The 20,841-nt window shown below is 38.7% G+C and overlaps 1 protein-coding gene and 1 long non-coding RNA gene across 2 annotated transcripts in view; one reads left to right on the forward strand and one right to left on the reverse strand.

The window, feature by feature from the left end:
* LOC140202706 (uncharacterized) overlaps nt 1-20,841 on the forward strand; it is a 171,682-nt gene that overhangs the window by 119,968 nt on the left and 30,873 nt on the right. The gene's annotated exons all lie outside the window — the stretch shown is intronic.
* The window catches only part of slc13a1 (solute carrier family 13 member 1), a 58,019-nt gene that overhangs the window by 30,496 nt on the left and 6,682 nt on the right, over nt 1-20,841 (reverse strand). The window contains exons 3-10 of the mRNA XM_072267887.1: nt 18,549-18,685; nt 17,981-18,165; nt 17,777-17,879; nt 13,497-13,545; nt 12,018-12,175; nt 9,158-9,277; nt 7,575-7,673; nt 2,948-3,049 (exon numbers count right to left, since the gene is read on the reverse strand). Of these exons, the coding sequence (XP_072123988.1) occupies nt 2,948-3,049; nt 7,575-7,673; nt 9,158-9,277; nt 12,018-12,175; nt 13,497-13,545; nt 17,777-17,879; nt 17,981-18,165; nt 18,549-18,685 (953 nt within the window). The remainder of the gene's footprint in view (nt 1-2,947; nt 3,050-7,574; nt 7,674-9,157; nt 9,278-12,017; nt 12,176-13,496; nt 13,546-17,776; nt 17,880-17,980; nt 18,166-18,548; nt 18,686-20,841) is intronic.

Here is a 20,841-nt window from a genome sequence, read left to right on the forward strand (position 1 = left end):
GACCCTCATCGGTCAGGGTCAACCATGGATGCTGTGTCCTAACTGTCTAGAAACGCAAACCAGGGCAGTACAAGATAGAGAGCAAGCTGTTTCCCATGTAGCAGGCTACCCCTCTCCACACATCTGATGAACCCAAAGGAATGGCAGAGGCCGATATAGTTTGGCACCAGCAGCGTCACAGGAGATGCCAGTCAGCATTGAACTCCTGTTGGACTGTCTTAAGGACTCCAGCTCCAGATTTCTTCGTTGAGGTATATTCCTGAAGCCTTCCCTATGAGTGTGTATAGCCACAAGACAGCAGAGATTTGAGATCAGAGTTTCCCTTCTCCCAGATATCTTATGGCCTGATGATCATGTAAGCCATAGTGCAGTAATTCAGTGTGTAGGAATATTATCACTAAGCTAAAAGGTCAAGGGTTCAAGTCCTACTGTAGACTCTATTTTCCCACAGAAACTACCTAACACTGAATATTTCAGCAGTTTTTTTTTTGTTTTTATTTATCATTAAATTTCTCCTTTTCAATTCACTTCATTAGCTTTGTCCTTTCTCTAAAACTTTCTGCTTCTACAAGGCTACTCGTGGCAGACCATGAGACAGATCAATAGATCACCCTTATCACACAGAGAAGGATGTTTCATTGTCATAGTATGATGATTTCTATATGACAGACATTATTGTGACATCTATGATGAAGCCAGATTACTCATTTGATTCATTAATCCTGCAGCATGCTCCCTTAGATTAAATAATGTTTTGCTGCGGTTGTTTATGTTTTTGATCGTGCCTGATGACACCTCAGTGCCTGAGTCTGTGAAGGTTCCAACTATAGACAGAGCTGCTGTGAGGATAAGTTACCTCAATTGAGCTTCGAGCAGTGTGGAAGGCTTGAGCAAGTAGGTTTACTGACGTAACTGAAAGAAGGCAGCATGTTGTATCACCGTGCATCATTAATGACCTTCTAGTTTAATAGTTCGTTCAGTCTTCAGAGTAATCAACTGCAGGAGTAAGCCCTTGGAAACATTTGATCCATAAACCTCCTCAAAGTGGTTTCTATTGTCTGAATAGCAAATGTTCCAGTTTCCATCCAAGTATGTGAATGGACTTCAAAGGCAAAAGATCTGAAGGAAGTTAGCTCCACAGTACTGAACCAAATAATGACGTAGTGTTAAATGACACCACAGATGCTGGATGAAGACACTCCTGTGGCCATGGTGGCAAAAAATACACACACACAAACTGCTGGATGAACTTAGCGGGCCAGGCAGTATCTATGGAGAAGAAAATGCAGTTAACATCTCAGCCCAAAATATTGACTGCTTATTTCTCTCCATAGATGCTGTCTGAGTCGCTGAGTTCCTCAGCATTTTGTGTGTCCTACTTTGGAATTCCAGAGCCTGCAGAATCTCTTGTGTTTGAGGCAAAACAGTTCATAACCTTTCAATGTGTTGTATAAATACAGGAGATAAATGAATTCCTTTCAAAATTTTGACCCCTAAAGCTCAAATCTCATTGTCCTCACTAGAACGGGAAGAAGACCTCCCTACTTCTGCTCCTCATTTTGGATGTGAAAATTCCTGCAACACTTTTGATAATCTACCCAGCACACCAGAGACTGTTTTGATATCTGGAAGCATTGGCAAACTTAATGGCGGCTCTTTGAGAAGCCTTTCCCTGAAAGACCTTGCTGCTGCTAGGGATCTAGAAGATAATGAAAGGGAAGAGGATCAGCTCCTACTGACACATGACTCATTGACAAATAACAGGCGACAGAATTAGATATGATGTCGTCAAATTGGCGGAATACGTGTCATTCTGACATACAACATATGGTGCACTAGTTGTACGTCCTGGTGGATAAGACCCAAAATTAAACTCTCCAATGCAGTAACCTGTTGCATTTTGAGATGAGTCCAAGATGTCCAAGCTTAATGCAGATCAGTCCTGCTATGCACTGCATAATATGTCTCTCCTATTAACAGAGAAGTCAACAGTGCCAGGAAAGGATAAAGTTCAAGAGTGGAGTTTCCGTTATAGACATGCAGGGAAACAGAGGAAATAAGATGCTTGGACAATAGGTAACTGCTGAAGGGAATGTTTGAGTCTGATGTGTGAAGTGAGCCATAAGTAGGGCTACATATCCAGTGGGACTCTTGGAGAAATTGCTATGATGTCAAACAACAAGAGCTGTATGTATATCTGGAAGGAGAATGAGAAGTGGTTAGGTGCAACCTCATGCTACGTGTGGTGTAGGGTAGTACATGTAAAGAATGCTGGAATAGTGACATTGGACTGTTGCCAGATAACATTGCAAGCAATGAAAAATTCCATTTTACATCCCCACTGTTACTGTTACGCCAAGTATTGGCCGTTGGTTGTATTCACCTCAGTTTCATTGATCTACACACATCTTGTTATTAAGACGTATTTCCCTCCCAAGTGTGAACAGTCACTGAAAAAAAGATTTCCATCTCATTCAGGTGCTGGGTGATGGCCCCACAGCTGCTAATCTTTGCCATCTTTCCTAGTCTTTGCAATCTTGCAGTATGACCTACATACAAGGTAGAGGCCTAGAGAGCTCCCAAATCATTTATTCAGAAAATCTTACTGCAGATTTTTGGCATGGACTAGAAGGGCCGAGATGGCCTGTTTTCGTGCTGTAATTGTTATATGTTATATGAGAAGTAACAGATCAAAGTGCCAGGAGGGAAAGATAATTCCCTCTAGGAAATGCAATTCCAGTTTAAACAGGGCCTGAGAGTTAAACTGGAAGTTACATCCAGAATTTGGGCAAGTTTCCAGAATTAGTCTCAACCTGTCCCTGATTAATTCAAGTATACTTGATAGCTGAGGGGTTGAGGGAACAAACGGCACTGGTTTCATCATTTCTGTTCAATTGCTACTTCAACTATGAGTTTTGATCTCAAATGCAGAAAGGCTTTCACTTACTGTGGAAAAAGATTGGACCAGCCAGGGAAAAATCCAGGATCGCGCATAAACCACAATATTGCCATGAAGCAAAATATAACAAGGGTAACAATCTCCTGATACCTGAGACACAAAAAGGTTTGCATTTATTTCAGTACTGCAGAACATTCAAGGATAGTTCATGAAATGTAAGACAAAGAATATAGAACAAGTTGGTGAGAGATTAAAGAAGCATGGTTACAGAGATAGAGGGAGGGAGTTCCATTTACCAGTTATTGTGATTTATCTACTTACCATCAGCAACACCCTACTCTGGTCTCTGCAACCCACCTCAAGGATTCTGACCCAAAATATATTCCCCACTCCATTATACTTGCACTCTAAATTAGTTTGATGTTCCACTGGTTGGTCTCTCATTCTTCGTCAATGACTATCCAAGTCTTTCTTGCCTTTGTTTTGCATCATGTCCTCTCTCGCATTCATTCATGTCTTAACTGCTCTCTTCGTCTGTCAATCTATCAAGAAAGGGTGCCAGCAAGAACTTCCCATCAGCCTCCACCTTATCTTCAATCGGAATTAATTACATTAAGGATATATCCATATACATCTGCAGCTTTTTAAAGGCCCACCTTTCAGTAGTCAATTTTAATTTCCAGGACCTACAACCTACCATCCTATTCAAATCCAAGATGGCTTTATCTCACAGCATTCACAAAACCACAATGCCACAACTCATTATTTTTACAATATCATTATTCCTTTTGGCATATGAAGTGAACAATAAGTTTACTGCACTCATTGAAATAAAAGTTCTCCATCTCCAGCCATATGGCAACCTCTATTCCTTCACTTTATATTGTAACTGTGAAAGACTCTTGAAAAATATTAATACCGGTAGTGGGAAATGAAAGTTGATAGTAGATACAAAAAAAGAACATTTTGTGACATGAATGAAACCATACTTGCAGAGAACTTCTCTTGGCAAAAGTGAAAAGCCCTGTGGTCAAAATTGTCCCAGCCGAAGACTTCAATTCCAAATATGCTGGGTGTTGTCCATAATTTGGCTAGTTGTGTGGTGGGTTAAATACAGTTAATGTTTCACATTCATAATCTTTGATCAGATCTAGGAAAAGCTAGAGATCAAATATGATTTAAATCACAGAGAAGAGGACATGGTGAGGAGAACAAAGACAGTTCCTGTGATAGTTGAGGACCAAGAGGGATTAAATAATGCAAGTAGTGATTGTACCAATTGAGAGTAGGTACCGCAGGCTTGATTTAACTGCAGGTGATGAGGCCTTGAAAAGAAGTATTTGCCTCCCACAATTATTTTCACATTTTACTGTCTCATTTTCTAAATTTAAAATATGTATTAAAGTATGATTTTTGAGCTAATCTACAAAGCATTTTGCATCATGTCAAATCAAAAGAAACATTCCAAAACTTGTCAACAACTTATTGAAAATTAACAACCAAAATGTTGAGGCTGAAAATTTGTAATTACTATGCTAACTTTTTTCAGGTGCAATACAGTGTATCAACTTACTAACTCGCCAATTTGTTGATGTAAAAAACTGGAGGATTGCCTGTTTTCAATGAATTCATAAGAATAAATACCCCCTCTCTCTGTAAGGTCCAATAGCATGGTAGATTTTCAACAGACCAAACCAAAATGAGGACAAAAGAGCATTCAAGACAAGTCAGGGAAATGATAATGGAGAGGCACAAACCTAGGGAAAGGTACAAGATCATCTCAAAGCCACTGAACATACCTTGGAGCTCAGTGCAGTCCATCATGAAAAAGTAGAGAAAATATGAAACCACAGCTACAGTGCCAAGGTCAGGCCACCTTTCTAAATTTAGTCGCCAGAGAAGAATGGCACTTGTAAGAGAAGCTACGATTATGCCAACAGTCACTCTGAGGGAGCTGCAGGAGTCAGTGACTGCAACTGGAGATGAAGTTCATAGCCCCATAATCTAAGGCCTTGCACAAAAAGGGTATTTACGGAAGAGTGGCAAGGAAGAAAAGAAAAGAAAAGAGAAAGCATACCCTTGCCCATAAAGGCATTCAGAGAATAACTTAGAAGATACTATAAAGATCTGGAAAAAGATCTTGTGGTTGGATGAGACTGAAGTGGAATTTTTTGGCCTCAATGTTAAGTGGTGCATGTGGTATAAATCTAATACTGTGCATCAGCCTGGCTAACACCGTCCCTAGTGGCTGCGCATGAAGTCCCGACCTGGAGGTCAAGGTTAGAGTCAGAGTTGGAGGTTAATACTTATGAAGTGCTGACATTACAGTTTTTTTCATTTTTAGCTTTTTGTACTTCACAATTCTCTCTATTTTTTGGGGGCCCTACTGTGAAAAACAAATCAAATCAAGTTTAATTATCATTCAAACTATACATAGATACAGTCAAATGAGACAGTGTCCCTCTGGGGCCCAGGTGCACAACATACACTCTGGAGCGCCAGCTTCTCCTTCTTCAAGCTGAGTGTCAGCTTCTCCTTCCCTGACTCGTCCGCCGGCCCCTTCGACACCCCGGCTGGCAGCCCTGAATAACGAACAGATCACTGGTGTGGTAGACTTGCTGTACCTGTTGTTCTTGGAGTCCAGTATAGTCTTACAAATATAAAGAACAAATTTTCAAAAGAAAAATCCTCCTTTTTGTTAGCACCCAAAAGGTTGTTGCAACTGAACGCACCACCATCTTACCAGAATAAAAGGAGCATGTGATTCACAAAAAAAAATTTCAATTAAATTGAGCAAAATTGCTAGTTGTAATACTCATTTATGTGAACAAATATTTAGGGGCTGAATACCTTTACAAGGCACCGTAAGGGCATATCAGAAGACAAAGGAGAGAGGAAGCATTACTGGAAATGTGTGATACAGGAAACCGCAGTTGCTGAAAATCTGAAATAAAGAAGGATGTTGAAAAAACTTTGCTGGTCAGGCAGCATCCATGGAGAAGTAAAGCAGGAATAGTTATTACAAACTTTCATTAAAACTAGCTAGTGTTCCTGGAAGTTACATTGAGTATGGTGAAATGGAGAGAGAAAGGGAATAGATAGAGAAGGAAATATAGAAGAAATGGGAATGGGAGGGGAGGGAAGGGAGAAGGAAATGGACAGGGAAGGGGAGAGGTATCCCAACTGATTTATTTTCCTCATGAATATTGAATCTGCACCTCTATCCAACACCAGGATAGACTAAGGGCCCTTATCTTCCTCCTTGAATAGAGACCAGTCAGTCAGTTACAATACCACCCAATTTTGCCTGGCTTATCTACTTCTCACATCAACGAGTTCCCCTTCCACTGCTGGTTTCCATTTCTTAAGCATAACTGTGAGAATTATTTTATGCCCAAACTTTGGAAAGTTGTGAGGATTACACCTTGTGATTTTCTTCGACTTCTGTTTTCTTAACTGCATTTTTATGTTGCTGCAAATTCCTTTCCACTCCCCTTTCTTTCACCAGTATATTGATAACTTTCCATCTTGTCACAGACATTCCCTTTGTACTCTCCATCCCTTCCCATCCTCTGCAGTCTGAAATATTTGATTGCCACTCTCTCATTCTGAATAAAGTGCAAAAACCTGAAACATTAACTTTATTGTTCTCCCCATAGATGCTGCCTAACCCGATGAACATTTCAAGCATCTAATGTCATATGGATTTTATGCACGTAATGTTCAGCTGTTCTTTCCTTCCTCTATTTATCTGTTGAGTTCTACAAGTTACAGCATCTACAGTCTTTTGGACTAGAGATGTTTTGGTTCTAAAAATAAATTATAATCATGCAGTTTCCAATATACAGATTAATATAGTCTGCCTTTTTGTAAGTCATTTGCTCAGCAACTCTTTTTCCACTACCTCTTGAAAATTTTAGTGGCAGTCAGAATTGTGATTAATTATAACTTTGACTAATTCTTATTCTGAGTTAGGAAGCAGGAACTCTGCCATATGAGCTAAAAGAAAATAAGCCGTCATGTGCTATTGTTACCAATAGCATTTCCAGCAGAACAAATTTAATAAATACACATTTCAGTTTACTAATGATAATTTCGATTGGCTTACAATTTTTGCTAAACCATAAACAAAACAAAATGCATTGAAAAGAGAAGTTAGATCTTGGATACTGGAAGCATCAGCTTTTACAATTAATAATTGATCATTTATACCGTTTCCACTAATGAGAGAGCTTAGGAAACTTAATTCATTCATTACATTTGTCAAGTTCACGAGTATTTCTTTCCAGTGTTTAATTGATGGTGGTCGTGATGAGATTCTAAATAGCACTGAAATAGATTGGAATCTGACAGCATCAGTGCATGCATTATTTTATTTTTTTTAATATTTTTGTGACATGGGGGAGTCTCTCCTTTTATAGTTCTGTAGCATGTCGCAGAAGGAATTCAACATTCACAAAAATATGTTGTATCAGGCTAAGTAAAAATGCAACTAAAACATCTGGGAAAATGCTATAAACAGAGAGCATGGATCATGTGGAAACCAATAGCTTAGCTTGCAAAGATAAAGAGATATCAACATTAACATCCAAAGTGTATGAGTTAAGCTTTGCTAATTTTTCATTATTTCAGAACATAAACTTTTAGTCAGTATTTATACAGTAATGCATCTCACCCCATGGGTCCAAGCTTCCTGTATTCCTCTTCAATCAAGTTTATCAATGCTTTTTCTTGGTTGCTTTTTTCTTTGCGAAATTCAAATGTCTTTGAAAAGCTATATTGTTTTAAAGAAGCCTGACATTATAAGTTTGAAACCATATCAAATCCAAACAAGTGAACTACTTTTGACATTACTAATTGCTAAGTGTTCAGGGCACACAAACATTCAATTGTTCATCTTAGCAAAAAAGGGAAATAAATTGATTATCTACCAACTTAAAAAAGCCAGTACATGTTAGTTTTAGAATATCTGTGCATGTGTTGTTTAACGTGGAGGTCCTGAATTGCTCTCAATTTTCTGCTTGGGTTCCAACCTTCTCCATTGCAATCAGAAAATTTTATATAGGCATCCGTTAGTCTCATGAGGCCTGGGCAAGGTTGTATGGAAGACTAGCAGTTAGCTATACTGCAAGTCTCCCCTCTCCACACCACTGATGTTGTCCAAGGGAAGGGCATTAGGACCCATACAGCTTGGCACCAGTGTCGTCGCAGAGCAACGTGTGGTTAAATGCCTTGCTCAAGGACACACACGCTGCCTCAGCCAAGGCTCGAACTAGCGACCTTCAAATCACTAGACGAATGCCTTAACCACTTGGCCACAAGCCAACACAATCAGAAAATATCTCTTGAATTGACAAAGGTTTTTCTTACTTTCTAACTGGAGCCAATGTGATCACCTCAAGAACAATGGGAATTTTATTTGGACATTCAACTATTGGTGCCTATCACAAATACAAAACAAATGTAATCAAACGTGGGGCCCTGTGTAGACTCAGCAGTTGAAGCACTTGTGGTAACCACATCCACCAAAAATAACTTTCCCTTTGTAACTTGTGATATTTGAAATTGCTTAGAAAAATAGAGTGTAAAGTAATTTTCATGGCAGAGATACACTATGAATTGGTATTAAAACAAAGTATATAAATCTAGTCAGCTCCATCTTGGGTACTAGCCTACAAAGTATCCAGGACATCTTTAGGAAGCAGTGTCTCAAAAAGGCAGTGTCCATTATTGAAGGCCTCCAGCACTCAGGGCATGCCCTTTTCTCACTGTTACCATCAGGTAGGAGATACAGAAGCCTGAAGGCACACACTCAGCGATTCAGGAACAGCTTCTTCCCCTGTGCCATCTGATTCCTAAATGGACTTTGAAGCTTTGGACACTACCTCACTTTTTTTTAAAATACTGTATACAGTATTTCTGTTTTTGCACATTTTTAAAATAATCTACTCAATATACGTAATTGATTTACTTGTTTATTTATTATGTCTTATTTTATTTATTTCTCTCTCTCTCTCTCTCTCTCTGCTAGATTATGTATTGCATTGAACTGCCGCTACTAAGTTAACAAATTTCACGTCACATGCCGTTGATAATAAACCTGATTTTGATTCTGATATAATCAATGTTGACGAACATTCACTTATGTTAAAAGTGTGATTAGAGTTTCTTCACTCCTCATTCAATGAACATAAAAAAAATCATGAGCAGATTTTGACTTCATGGATACTGAATGTAAAAATTAAAGTTTAAACTTACTTGAAACCAAAGTAAAGGATATGCAGCCAGACCCAAGATAAAACCATAATGATCACAGTCACGGGGAGCACCAGTATGAACCAAGACCCAAAATTTACACAGTGACATTCTGGGTAGTGCCTAAATGAAAAATTGCATTATTGAAAAAGAAAATCAGACAAAATTCTGATAAATGTAAATGACTCACTTGGTTTAACGATTACTGGTACAATTATAAAACCCAATAATGTTTACCCATTAAAAAAAAACAGATGAACAAAACCTAATGTGTGCCACTTGCAGACAGAGATAAGAGAATTTAAGGGGACTGATAATGAAAGGAGAACAGAAAGTGCTGGAGGCTATCAGCAAGTCAGATGTCATCCGTAGAAAAAGAAGCAAAGTTTTGTGGAAAAAGAAGCCAACTTAACATTACCTCAAAAAGGTCAATGAGTTCAAGCTGAAATGTTAACTGCTTTTTTCCCCACTGATGTTGCCTGGTCTGCTAAGTGCTCCCAGCACTTTCTGTTTATATATATATATATGAATGCATTGGCCAAAAATCTTCCAAAATTTCACTGATTCTTGAATAATTCTGGAAAGTTGTCAAATGCATTATTTAAAAAAAATAAGGAAGAGAGAAAACAGAACTGTGAACCAGCTTGCTTGATGTCAGTGGTAGGGAAACTGCTGGAAAGCATTACTTTTTTTTCGCAGCTGAAGCTGCTAACCCGAGGTACGGGCATAGCCAAACATGCTCATTTCTCTATTGCTAGGAAATTTCACACAGTTCTAGTGGTGTTTAGTATTGTGGCTTTCTGAAGACTTACATAGATATTACTGTGTAGCCCTAATTGTTTAATGCTATTGAGACGTACCTTTGGGATGATGCCAGTTGTAGATATTACTATCAGGACAATGCATACCCTGTACATGTTCCAAAATCTTTAAATTTCATCTTTTAATTCAGCATATTTCTGGTGTTTTTCACTTACTCATTTCTGTAAATTATGTGTGTTTGGAATGGTTCTAGCCATTAAATAAGTTGTTCTTGTTTGTTTATCCTGTATTATTACATCCAGATGATTATTATGGATTGCCCTATCTACAATAACAGATCAGTCATAAAATAATTTGTGGGATTTAACTCTAGAACCGGATCCGGCTTGTATTTATAGTAATTTTATGAATTTGTATCTTAAAGCAAGATTTTGGTGAATGATGTTTATCACTTGATTGAACTTGTGTAAGTGAACAGATTGAGTTAAACTGCTACAGGATCCTGTTATGTGTTGAATGATTTCTGTTTACTCTTGGCATTTTCTACATTGATCATCTTGAATTTGTTTGTTTTTTATATGTACTTTTCATAATTTTTTGCGTTAACCACCTGGTCCTGTATTGCCACATGGAATCCTTCTGTTTCTGGGAAAAGGTCTCCAACTCTGAGCCGGGCTTTTAACACTTCCTTGTTGACATCTGGTCTGCTCAGATCATGGGGATGTCTTCCATGGAGCATCATGCTCTTCCCTTAGTTAACTTTTTCATCAATAGTGATAATTTCTTCATTTTTCTGGTTTGTTCTCTCACTTAAGTTTAGTGGTATATACTTCTTATCAGATTTGCATTTGCTCGCATGGAGTACTGAATCCTGTTTTCATTGATGAAAATATATCCTAGAAGTTTTATCTGATTGTTGTGTAACTTATTAATGTCTGTTATTCCTCTTTCCCCTTCTGTCCTAGGTAGTGTTAATCTAAGTGTATTCGAGTATACATTATATTTTCTGGAGGGTACATAATGTTTTCTGAAATTTTTCATTTCAATTCTTATTTTTGTTGAAAATTTTCCAGATGGGTTTTGGACCAAGATATTATGGCAAAAGAATACTTGAATATGGGTATAGCAAAAGTGTTTATTGCCTTTGTTATATTTTTACTATTGAGCTCTGTTTGGCAGACTTTCTTAAGCCGTGAATTAAATTCTGTCAAAAGTTTTTCCTTTATCATGCTATGATCTATTTTCTTTCCTTGTTGATATCCCAGATACTTACCATATATGTGCCATATTCATTCATCAGTGATATTGTATCCTGCTGCTCTGTTTTGTATTCTATTAGCTGCATTGCACTACATATTCTGTCTATATAGATCTTTCTAACTTATAACCAAGAGGTCAGAAGAGGATCAGTTGCTGAGCATGTTCAAAAGAAAACCTGATAGATCCTCAGATGTTTGGAAATCAAGGGATATAGAGCTTGTTCAAGAAGAGGTCTACTACGGTCTAAGATCAACCATGATCTTATTGTCTGGTGGAGCAGATGCAAAGAACCAAATATGCTGTTCCTGCTTCTTTTCTCATGTTCTTAAGAACATCTTCAGACCAGATATATCCACACATTACACTAGATCATTATCATTGCTACTAGATCATTATCTTATATTGGAAATATGCCGCATCACTTTAAAACCTTGCCACAATAACTTTCAAAGATATGGGCCCCAGTTTTCTCAGTAATGGACCTATTGGTCTCATATGAGTCCTACTTGTCTGAGAGAAGTTCCCATTCCTCAGACATTCCCTTGACACCATTTTGTCAAATAGGTCTCAGTCTGGTTTCGCTACCTATGCTTGATTTGGGGAGCTATCCAGAGAATCCCATTCACTTGCTGGGACAACATGGAAACTCCATAGAGATGAATCCTGGGGACCTATGAGGCAGCAATACTAATCACCATACCACCATGCCATCCATGGCAACAAACACAAGACTGGTGACTACTGTTTCAATTCACTAACTACATTGTGATGAGCGTGAGTATGAAAAGAAACAGAATTTACCGGCCAGGGTCAATTAAAATGTATAAAATTATATACTCACACGTTCAGTTGCTCAGCAAAAATAAGGTTGGTTGAGGTGCCTGTAATAGTAGTTAATCCTCCAATTGTGGTAGAATAAGCAATGCAAAGACATATTCCTTTACAGAAGTTACGATTTTTCTCACTTTTGTATTTGCCGACAGCTTCTTCTTTCAAAGCCTATCAGAAACAAAGTTACAGAATCGCAAGGAATTACTCTGATGATTTTACACAGCTTCTGGGTCTTGGATATGAAAGTCCACAGCAGACAATTAAAGATGATTGCAATGATAATAATAATCAGAAAAAAAATGCAGTGTGTTTTTAATTAAGGAAAAAATGTGGCACAGTAGCATAGTGATTAGCCTAGCGCCATTACCATGCCAGAAGTCACCACGGGGTTCAAATCCCTCTGCTGCATATAAGGAGTTTCTACATTCTTCTGTGACTGCTTGGGTTTGCTCCAGATGCTCCAGTTTCCTCCCATAATCCAAAGATGTACAGTTAGGGTTGGTAAGTTGTAGATAGGCTATGTTGGTGCCAGAAATGCAATCCTCACTGATTTGATTTGATGCAAGCAATGCATTTCACTGCATGTTTCGACGCTTCGATGTACACGTGATAAATAAAGCTCTTCTTTTTAAAAAAAATATTTTAATATTTGAAACCCAAATAATACATAATTTCTGAAATTCAGAGTGAAGATTATGAGCCAAAAAGAAAAAACTGATCATCATCAATAATCAAACCACTTACAAAAGAGTTCAATTACCCCACAAGGTAACCAACGCATCTATCTCATAATTTTTGCATTCAAAAATATTTTCAATCGCTATCTCTAACAAATTCACATGCTTACCAAGGTGTCACCACCAGTCACAAGTCTCCTTGATTAGGAAATATTAGCCAAGATGCTGCTCTAAAACCAAGGTAAAATCAGGTTTTAATTAGAAGCTAAGGGATAATATGTGATATCTCGCACCCGGAAATAGTTACTATATTCAAATCAAAAAATTCACACTGTGTACTTTATGGACTAAAATTGATGCGATTTCTAAGAAACATCTGGTTTATATGCAAAGTATTAATATCAAGTCTTCTCGAGTCTGTATTCTAAAACTAAAATTCTCTGGGTAATGCATTCCTACAATTCTGGCTCTGATGAGTTCCTTTATTCTTTTACATCTTTGCCGTGCCCTTTTAGATGTTCTGCTATATTTCTGGCATTATATAAATACCATCAAAGAAGGTGCTTCAGAGATAGAGCAGATGATTACAAAACAACAGGCATAAAATGCAAAAGGAAGGAGGCCAGAATAAGAAGGTGGGCACTGGGTTGGTGGAGCAGGTTGGAGGAGCAGCACCTCATAGAGAAATTAAACTAACAAGATTACAGCTGAACAACGTCTCCTAACTTTTTTGAGAATGACAACAAAATAGTTATTTTTAGGGTTGTATGTTAAGTTAAGTACTCTGTTAATAATACAGTAAAAGGATTTACCTCATCTGGCTCTGTATCGCTTGCTTGAACGTCTACATCAAGGCCACATCTGCATGGATAAAAAAGGTAAAATTTGCCAACTGTCATTCAATTACATACATGTATACTTAAACGAGACAAGTTTCTCTGAACCAGGGTGTAAGGCACATTAGACACATAACACACGATAACTTATGAAAGTAAGGATAAAATCTATAGATGAATAACAAACTAAAGTGCATTAATATCAGATATTGAAAGGTATGGAACAGATTAACCAGTAACACCTTGAATACAGTACAGTCGGGATTTCAGGAGCCCAATATCCCGGGAGAAGAAACTGTTTCTCACCCTGCCCATTCTTGTTTTTATGCATTGCAGTTTCCAGCGTGATGGTAGAAAGTCAAAGAGGATGCTGGATGGATGGGTGGGGGCCTTACTAATATTAAGGGCCCTATGTGTGTAACACTCCTGATAAATGTCCCTGATGGATGGTAGGGAGACCCCTATGATCCTCTCAGCTGTTCTCACAGTCCTTTGTAGGGACTACTAGTCCGATGCTCGACTGCTCCAATACCAGATGGAGATGCAACTTGTTAGGATGCTTTCAGTGGTGCTCCTGTGAAACACACTTACGATGGGAGATGGAGTCTTGCTTGCCTCAATCTTCTTAGGAAGTGAAGGTGCTGCAGTTGCTTCTGGTTCAGGGAGGTGATATTGAGGGACCAGGTGAGGTTATCTGTGATGTGAACTCCCAGGAACTTGCTGCACTTAACTCTCTCTACAGAGGAAATTTGTATTTGCAGAGATGGATGGTCCATCTGCACCTTCCTGAAGTCCACAATGATTTCCTTTGTCTTCTCCATATTCGGGCTTAAGTTGTTCTTCTCACACCAATCCACCAGTCGCTCCACTTCCTCTCTATACTCCATCTCATCATTGTTCTTGATAAGGCCAACAACTGCTGCGTCATTCACAAACTTGATGACACTGTTTGAGCTGGATCCTGTGACACAGTCATGCGTCAGCAGTGTGAACAGCAGCGGACTGAGCACGCAGCCTTGGGGAGCGCCAGTGCTCAGCGTAGTGGGATAAGAGACATTGCTGCACTGTGGCCTTACTGTTAAGAAGATATCTGATGCAAATATATACTTTAGCAGAATGCTTAAAACAAAATCGGGAATTCAAAAAACGTTCAGCAGGTCAGATGGCATTGGAGGAGAGAGAAAACTCAGTAAATATTTCACATTAACACGAGGAAATCTGCAGATGCTGGAATTTCAAGCAACACACACAAAAAATGCCGGTGAACGCAGCAGGCCAGGCAGCATCTATAGGAAGAGGTACAGTCAACGTTTCGGGCCGAGTATTTCATGTTTTTTGCCTATCTGCAAAGCTTTTGAAAAAGTTGTTTAAACTTATGTGATAGTTCAAACGACAGATTGTTCTGACAGATATTGCTCAATAACTTGAGGTTAGGGTCTGAATCCCAGCCAATGGGTAAAACAAACAATGAATTTACAATATGTAGCTCCCAAGTGGGCTCTTTGAGAAACTTGCAAGCAACAGTAACTGTAAAAAAATTGCTATCTAACCTGAGAGTGTAATATTCATATTCATAATGCACATTTCTTCTGAATAAAGTTACACCACTGTATGAAAGGGGATAATGCAAGCATTATCGTCAAGCTATAATATGCAAATATCTTGTCCCTTTACATATTTTTTTCTTAGTGTATTGCTTTATGGCTCACACTAAAAACAAAATATAAAGAACATAATGTGAATTCCACTTGTAATTTTCTGTGACATGCAACTGAAATGCAACTAAAACCTGAACCATTAAGTCAAACGGGAATTTTAAAATATGAACTGCTAATGGGTTGGCTTGCAGATTAGTTACAATGAACCACTGCAAACTATTTTCTCCTCACTGTGATCATTGCTTTTGAATATGATATTATATGACAAATAAAATTCAGGGTGATAATATTGTCAAAGTTCAAAGTAAATTTGTTATCAAAGTGCATAAGAATCACCATATACAACCCTGAGATTCTTTTTCAATAAATCCAATAACCATAATAGAATCAATGAAAGACCACACCAACAGGGTGAGCAACCAGTCTGCAAAACACAACAAACTGTGCCAATACAAAAAGAAAGAAAAAAATAATAATAAATAAATAAGCAATAAATATCAAGAACATGAGATGAAGAGTTCTTGAAAGTGAGTACATAGATTGTGGGAACAGTTCAGTGACGGGGTATGTAAGAGCCATGTATGTATTTTCTGTCTCTCTGTATTGTATTTTGTGCTGTGTGTTTATTAATGGTAATTTGTCACATGTGGTAAGATGTGGTAGGTCTATAATTACAAGTTCATGCTTTGGCTTAGTTAGTTAGGTTTAGTCTTGTTCAGAGTTAGAAGCAACCAGGGAATTATATTTCTTTTTGTTGACCACATAGCTTTGCTAACTTTGCTTAGTTACGCTTAATTCGTTATTTTGCTTATTTCTAATATTACTATAAAATTGTTTGTCTTTGCTAGTTCGAGTGTACTTTTCTTGACTTGGAAGTTTCTTATTTTGGAAGTGCATCACAATGTCAACTCCCATACTCAGTTTCTCAAATAACCCTAGAGGGTGAGTGAAATTTTCCCCGTTGCTACAAGAGCCTGATGGTTGAGGGTTAATAATTGTTCCTGAGCCTGATGGTGTGAGTCCTGAGGCTCCTGTACCTTCTTCCTGATGGCAGCAGCGAGAAGAGAGCATGACCTGCCTGAAGGGGGTCCTTAATAATGGATGCTGTTTTCCTGTGTCAATGCTCTACATCATGTAGGATATCAATTTACAAGGATAGCAATAGGTAAGCTCACTTGTGTTTTGCAGTATTGACAGATATAGTGAACACTCATAGCAGCATTGAAGGCACTCAATTAGCACAACCTATCTTATCCTCTCAAAATGGTTTGCATCACAGGTCATCAACATGAACTTGTCCATGCTGAGCCTGTTAGAGGAAAAACTTATCAAATATGATTTAATCCAAATTCTTATTGGTTGTTCATAGAACCCCATGAATATCCAAGATGGTGGTTCCTTAACTAGGAAAAATGTTAATTCTGGCAAGTAAAAGTTACTTTGAGGGAGAAAAAGTTATTTCAAAAAAGGTACATTTTATGCTTGTAACATTTCTGGCAAAAATAAGTGGGATGGGAAAAATGTTAATTTATGTTTTATAAATATGATACAAGCAAATTTGACTCTGATTTGAAAGAGTAGGTTTAAACCTCTAATGCTACTTAGGAAAGAAAGAAAGGAAATGAAAGCACTTAACTTTCTGTGTTGTCTTTAAAACATGTATTGCATTGGGCTTAATTTTTCATATTCTGTATAAATTCCATTTATTCAATACAATCAAGTCCAATTACATTTGGACACACAAAGGATTATAGAACATCTCCAATGCACCTGGAGGAGCCAAGCCAGGAAGTCAAGACATAGATAAAATATTGGTCTAATTCTCCCAAAATTTAAGTACTTTGTGCATTTTATTTGACTGTAAAGAAAAGTCCTACCTTTAAAAAGTTAGAAAAAAAATTGTCACTTTAGTGTGTTTCTTTATGTTAAGTATTGCTTGAGTAGAAAGAGTACAAACTTTGTTTTAGTTATTCAGTGTTGTCTTGGGTACCAAAAGGTGAATTCAATGGGAAGGAATTTAATGATAAGTGAACATTCTGAACCACAATCGGAGCAATTGTACTACACTCATGTTATGTACACCAATACTGAACAAAGGGTCCAACATTGATCTTATCTTTCAGTACCAAAGGGAAAGTTTCAGTCATATATTAACAAAAGTGACAAACATAATGATAAGAATCCACTCTAAAGTAGAATCATATTACAAAATGAAACTGCTGAACAATTTCAACAAACTAATTACCTACCCATGCAATAGTATCGACTGGGGTAAACATCAGAGACTTAATCACTTTTTTGCTAGCACATTCTATAAACCACTTTGGTTAAACTGAGTGAAGCTATTCAGAAACAACATAAAGCAGTAATAAATTAACTGAAAAACAATGCTCTAGCAGCTAGTTTACAGGCTAGAGGTGCTGAATCATCTATTCAAAATTACCTTCAGAATTCAGTTAAAATGCTTTTCAAAGTACTGGAACTGCATTAACAATCACTTGGGGTTACCCAAAAAACTTGCATTACAAATAAGGAAATTAACTGTGTCACATCAAATATAGTCCATAGCACAGTGATAGTCTTTGAAAATTACATTACCCATACCCATTCATTTGCTTGTATTTTTGTTTCACTTCTTCTTTTTCCTCTTCCTTTACTATTTCCTCCTTTTCTTCCAACTTCTTCATTACAGATCCCTCCTCTTTGGTTTGAAAGGTAGCAAAGGAAGTGTAAATAAAACGAGATAACTGAAGGAAATAAGGTTGTTTGAGCACAAAAATGAGTCTGCGCATTGTGTATTACCATTCAGTTCCAAAGCTTGGTTGGTGAATCCAGGCAAAGGATTCTGAGTGACATTAGCCGCTGCTTCTGCATTCATAATCTGCTGAAGAAGAGCCTCAACTATTGGCATTACCATGGCCGCTGTGGAGGTGTTACTGAGCCACATTGAGAGGAAGACACAACTGAGCATAAACGCCATCATTAACCTGTGAAACACAGAACATCGTGACCAAAAACCAGAAAGGCTCTACAGAAATATTCATCTAAAATTAGCAATGTTGGTCATAACCTACCTTAGGTTCCATAGCTCTGCTATGGAAATACAATCACAAATGTTCAACACAATCTTCTCAAGAACAAGCAGGACCAAGTGACTTTCTCCCATTTTGTAATGAATACAAACAATCCTACCTTCAGCAAGTACTGAGCTGTATGTTTAGGTTTTTGCTTAAATTCTTTTGCACAACACACAGAAAAGTGCATTTCAAAATTTGGACTAATAATAAACTGGTTCAAGTTCAGTTACACTATTCTTATTAAATTCGACTTGTCAAAATGCTATTATGTTAATTTCTGTAGAAATGTTTACCGTCCAGGATTGACTCCCATCACTATCACCATCCTCAGGGCTATTCTCTTGTGTAGATTCCATTTTTCAATGGAAGTAGCCAAGCAAATAATGCCGATTAACAGAACATGAAAATCTTTGAAGTAGGCAGTTGCAACCTGAAAATGTTTATTGAATAGTTAATTAAATAGTTGGGTTAGAATTTACAGTTGTAGTAATGACAGTGAAGTTGCCCACAAGTGGCTTCCACCCTTCTGAGCAGGGACAACTAAACAAAACAAATTTGCAAGTTACCTTCTACCTCCAGTGTGTATATATAGAGGCAACCTTTAAGCATCTAATTAACAGTGAATGAAATGAACCTCAACTTTGGAACACTATTCTCAATGTAAAAACCATTCAACACATTAGTGCTTATTGAATGAAGTGTAAGAGGTTGTAATGGCTTCAGCAGTCATAGATATTTATCAACACTCCCTACTGCCCTGAAACAAAGTTTCAAAATGTGGAGTCGCAATCCCACAGATCATTAAATATCAATGATTATTAAAATCTTGAAATCTTGTTTTTTTTCTTTAGTTAGCATTTAAGTTTCTGCTTTTTTCACATCCAAGCCTGACTTAATTTTGCTTTCTGTTAGATGGTTAAATGTAAATTATTAACAGTTTTTTTCACCCTGTTAAGGTGCCTGATAAAACCAGTCAGTCTGACTGACTGATCAACCTGCCTTGTGCCTGCAAAGATGTGTAATGCCACACAAGGCACCAAATCAAGTCACATAATAGCAAGTGAGAAATGCCCATGGAACAGTCAGGCACCATCTATGGCGGGAATAAACAGTTGACGTTTCAGGCAGAGACTCTTTATCAGCTCTGGAAAGGAAGGTGCCAGAAGCCAGAATAAGAAAGTGAGAGAAGAGGAAGGAATACAAGGCGGCAGGTGATAGGTGAGACCAGGTGAATGTGAGAGTGACACACATAAAAGTTGCTGGTGAACGCAGCAGGCCAGGCAGCATCTGTAGGAAGAGGTGCAGTTGACGTTTCAGGCCGAGACCCTTCGTCAGGACTAACTGAAGGAAGAGTGAGTAAGGGATTTGAAAGTTGGAGGGGGAGGGGGAGATCCAAAATGATAGGAGAAGGCAGGAGGGGGAGGGATGGAGCCAAGAGCTGGACAGGTGATAGGCAAAAGGGATACAAGAGGATCATGGGACAGGAGGTCCGGGAAGAAAGACAAGGCGGGGGGGGGGGACCAAAAGGATGGGCAAGGGGTATATTCAGAGGGACAGAGGGAGAAAAAGGAGAGTGAGAGAAAGAATGTGTGTATAAAAGTAAGTAACAGATGGGGTACGAGGAGGAGGTGGGGCATTAGCGGAAGTTAGAGAAGTCAATGTTCATGCCATCAGGTTGGAGGCTACCCAGACGGAATATAAGGTGTTGTTCCTCCAACCTGAGTGTGGCTTCATCTTCACAGTAGAGGAGGCCGTGGATGGACATGTCAGAATGGGAATGGGATGTGGAATTAAAATGTGTGGCCACTGGGAGATCCTGCTTTCTCTGACGGACAGAGCGTAGATGTTCAGCAAAGTGGTCTCCCAGTCTGCGTCGGGTCTCGCCAATATATAAAAGGCCACGTCGAGAGCACCGGACGCAGTATATCACCCCAGCCGACTCACAGGTGAAGTGTTGCCTCACCTGGAAGGACTGTTTGGGGCCCTGAATGGTGGTAAGGGAGGAGGTGTAAGGGCATGTGTAGCACTTGTTCCGCTTACACGGATAAGTGCCAGGATGGAGATCAGTGGGGAGGGATGGGGGGGACGAATGGACAAGGGAGTTGCGTAGGGAGCGATCCCTGCGGAATGCAGAGAGAGGCGGGGAGGGAAAGACGTGCTTAGTGGTGGGATCCCGTTGGAGGTGGCAGAAGTTACGGAGAATAATATGTTGGACCCAGAGGCTGGTGGGGTGGTAGGTGAGGACCAGGGGAACCCTATTCCTAGTGGGGTGGCGGGAGGATGGAGTGAGAGCAGATGTACATGAAATGGGGGAGATGCGTTTAAGAGCAGAGTTGATAGTGGAGGAAGGGAAGCCCCTTTCTTTAAAAAAAGGAAGACATCTCCCTCATCCTAGAATGAAAAGCCTCATCCTGAGAGCAGATGTGGCGGAGACGGAGGAATTGCGAGAAGGGGATGGCGTTTTTGCAAGAGACAGGGTGAGAAGAGGAATAGTCCAGATAGCTGTGAGAGTCAGTAGGCTTATAGTAGACATCAGTGGATAAGCTGTCTCCAGAGACAGAGACAAGATCTAGAAAGGGGAGGGAG

The sequence above is a fragment of the Mobula birostris genome, chromosome 9 (assembly GCF_030028105.1).
Source record: "Mobula birostris isolate sMobBir1 chromosome 9, sMobBir1.hap1, whole genome shotgun sequence".
NCBI lineage: Eukaryota > Metazoa > Chordata > Chondrichthyes > Myliobatiformes > Myliobatidae > Mobula > Mobula birostris.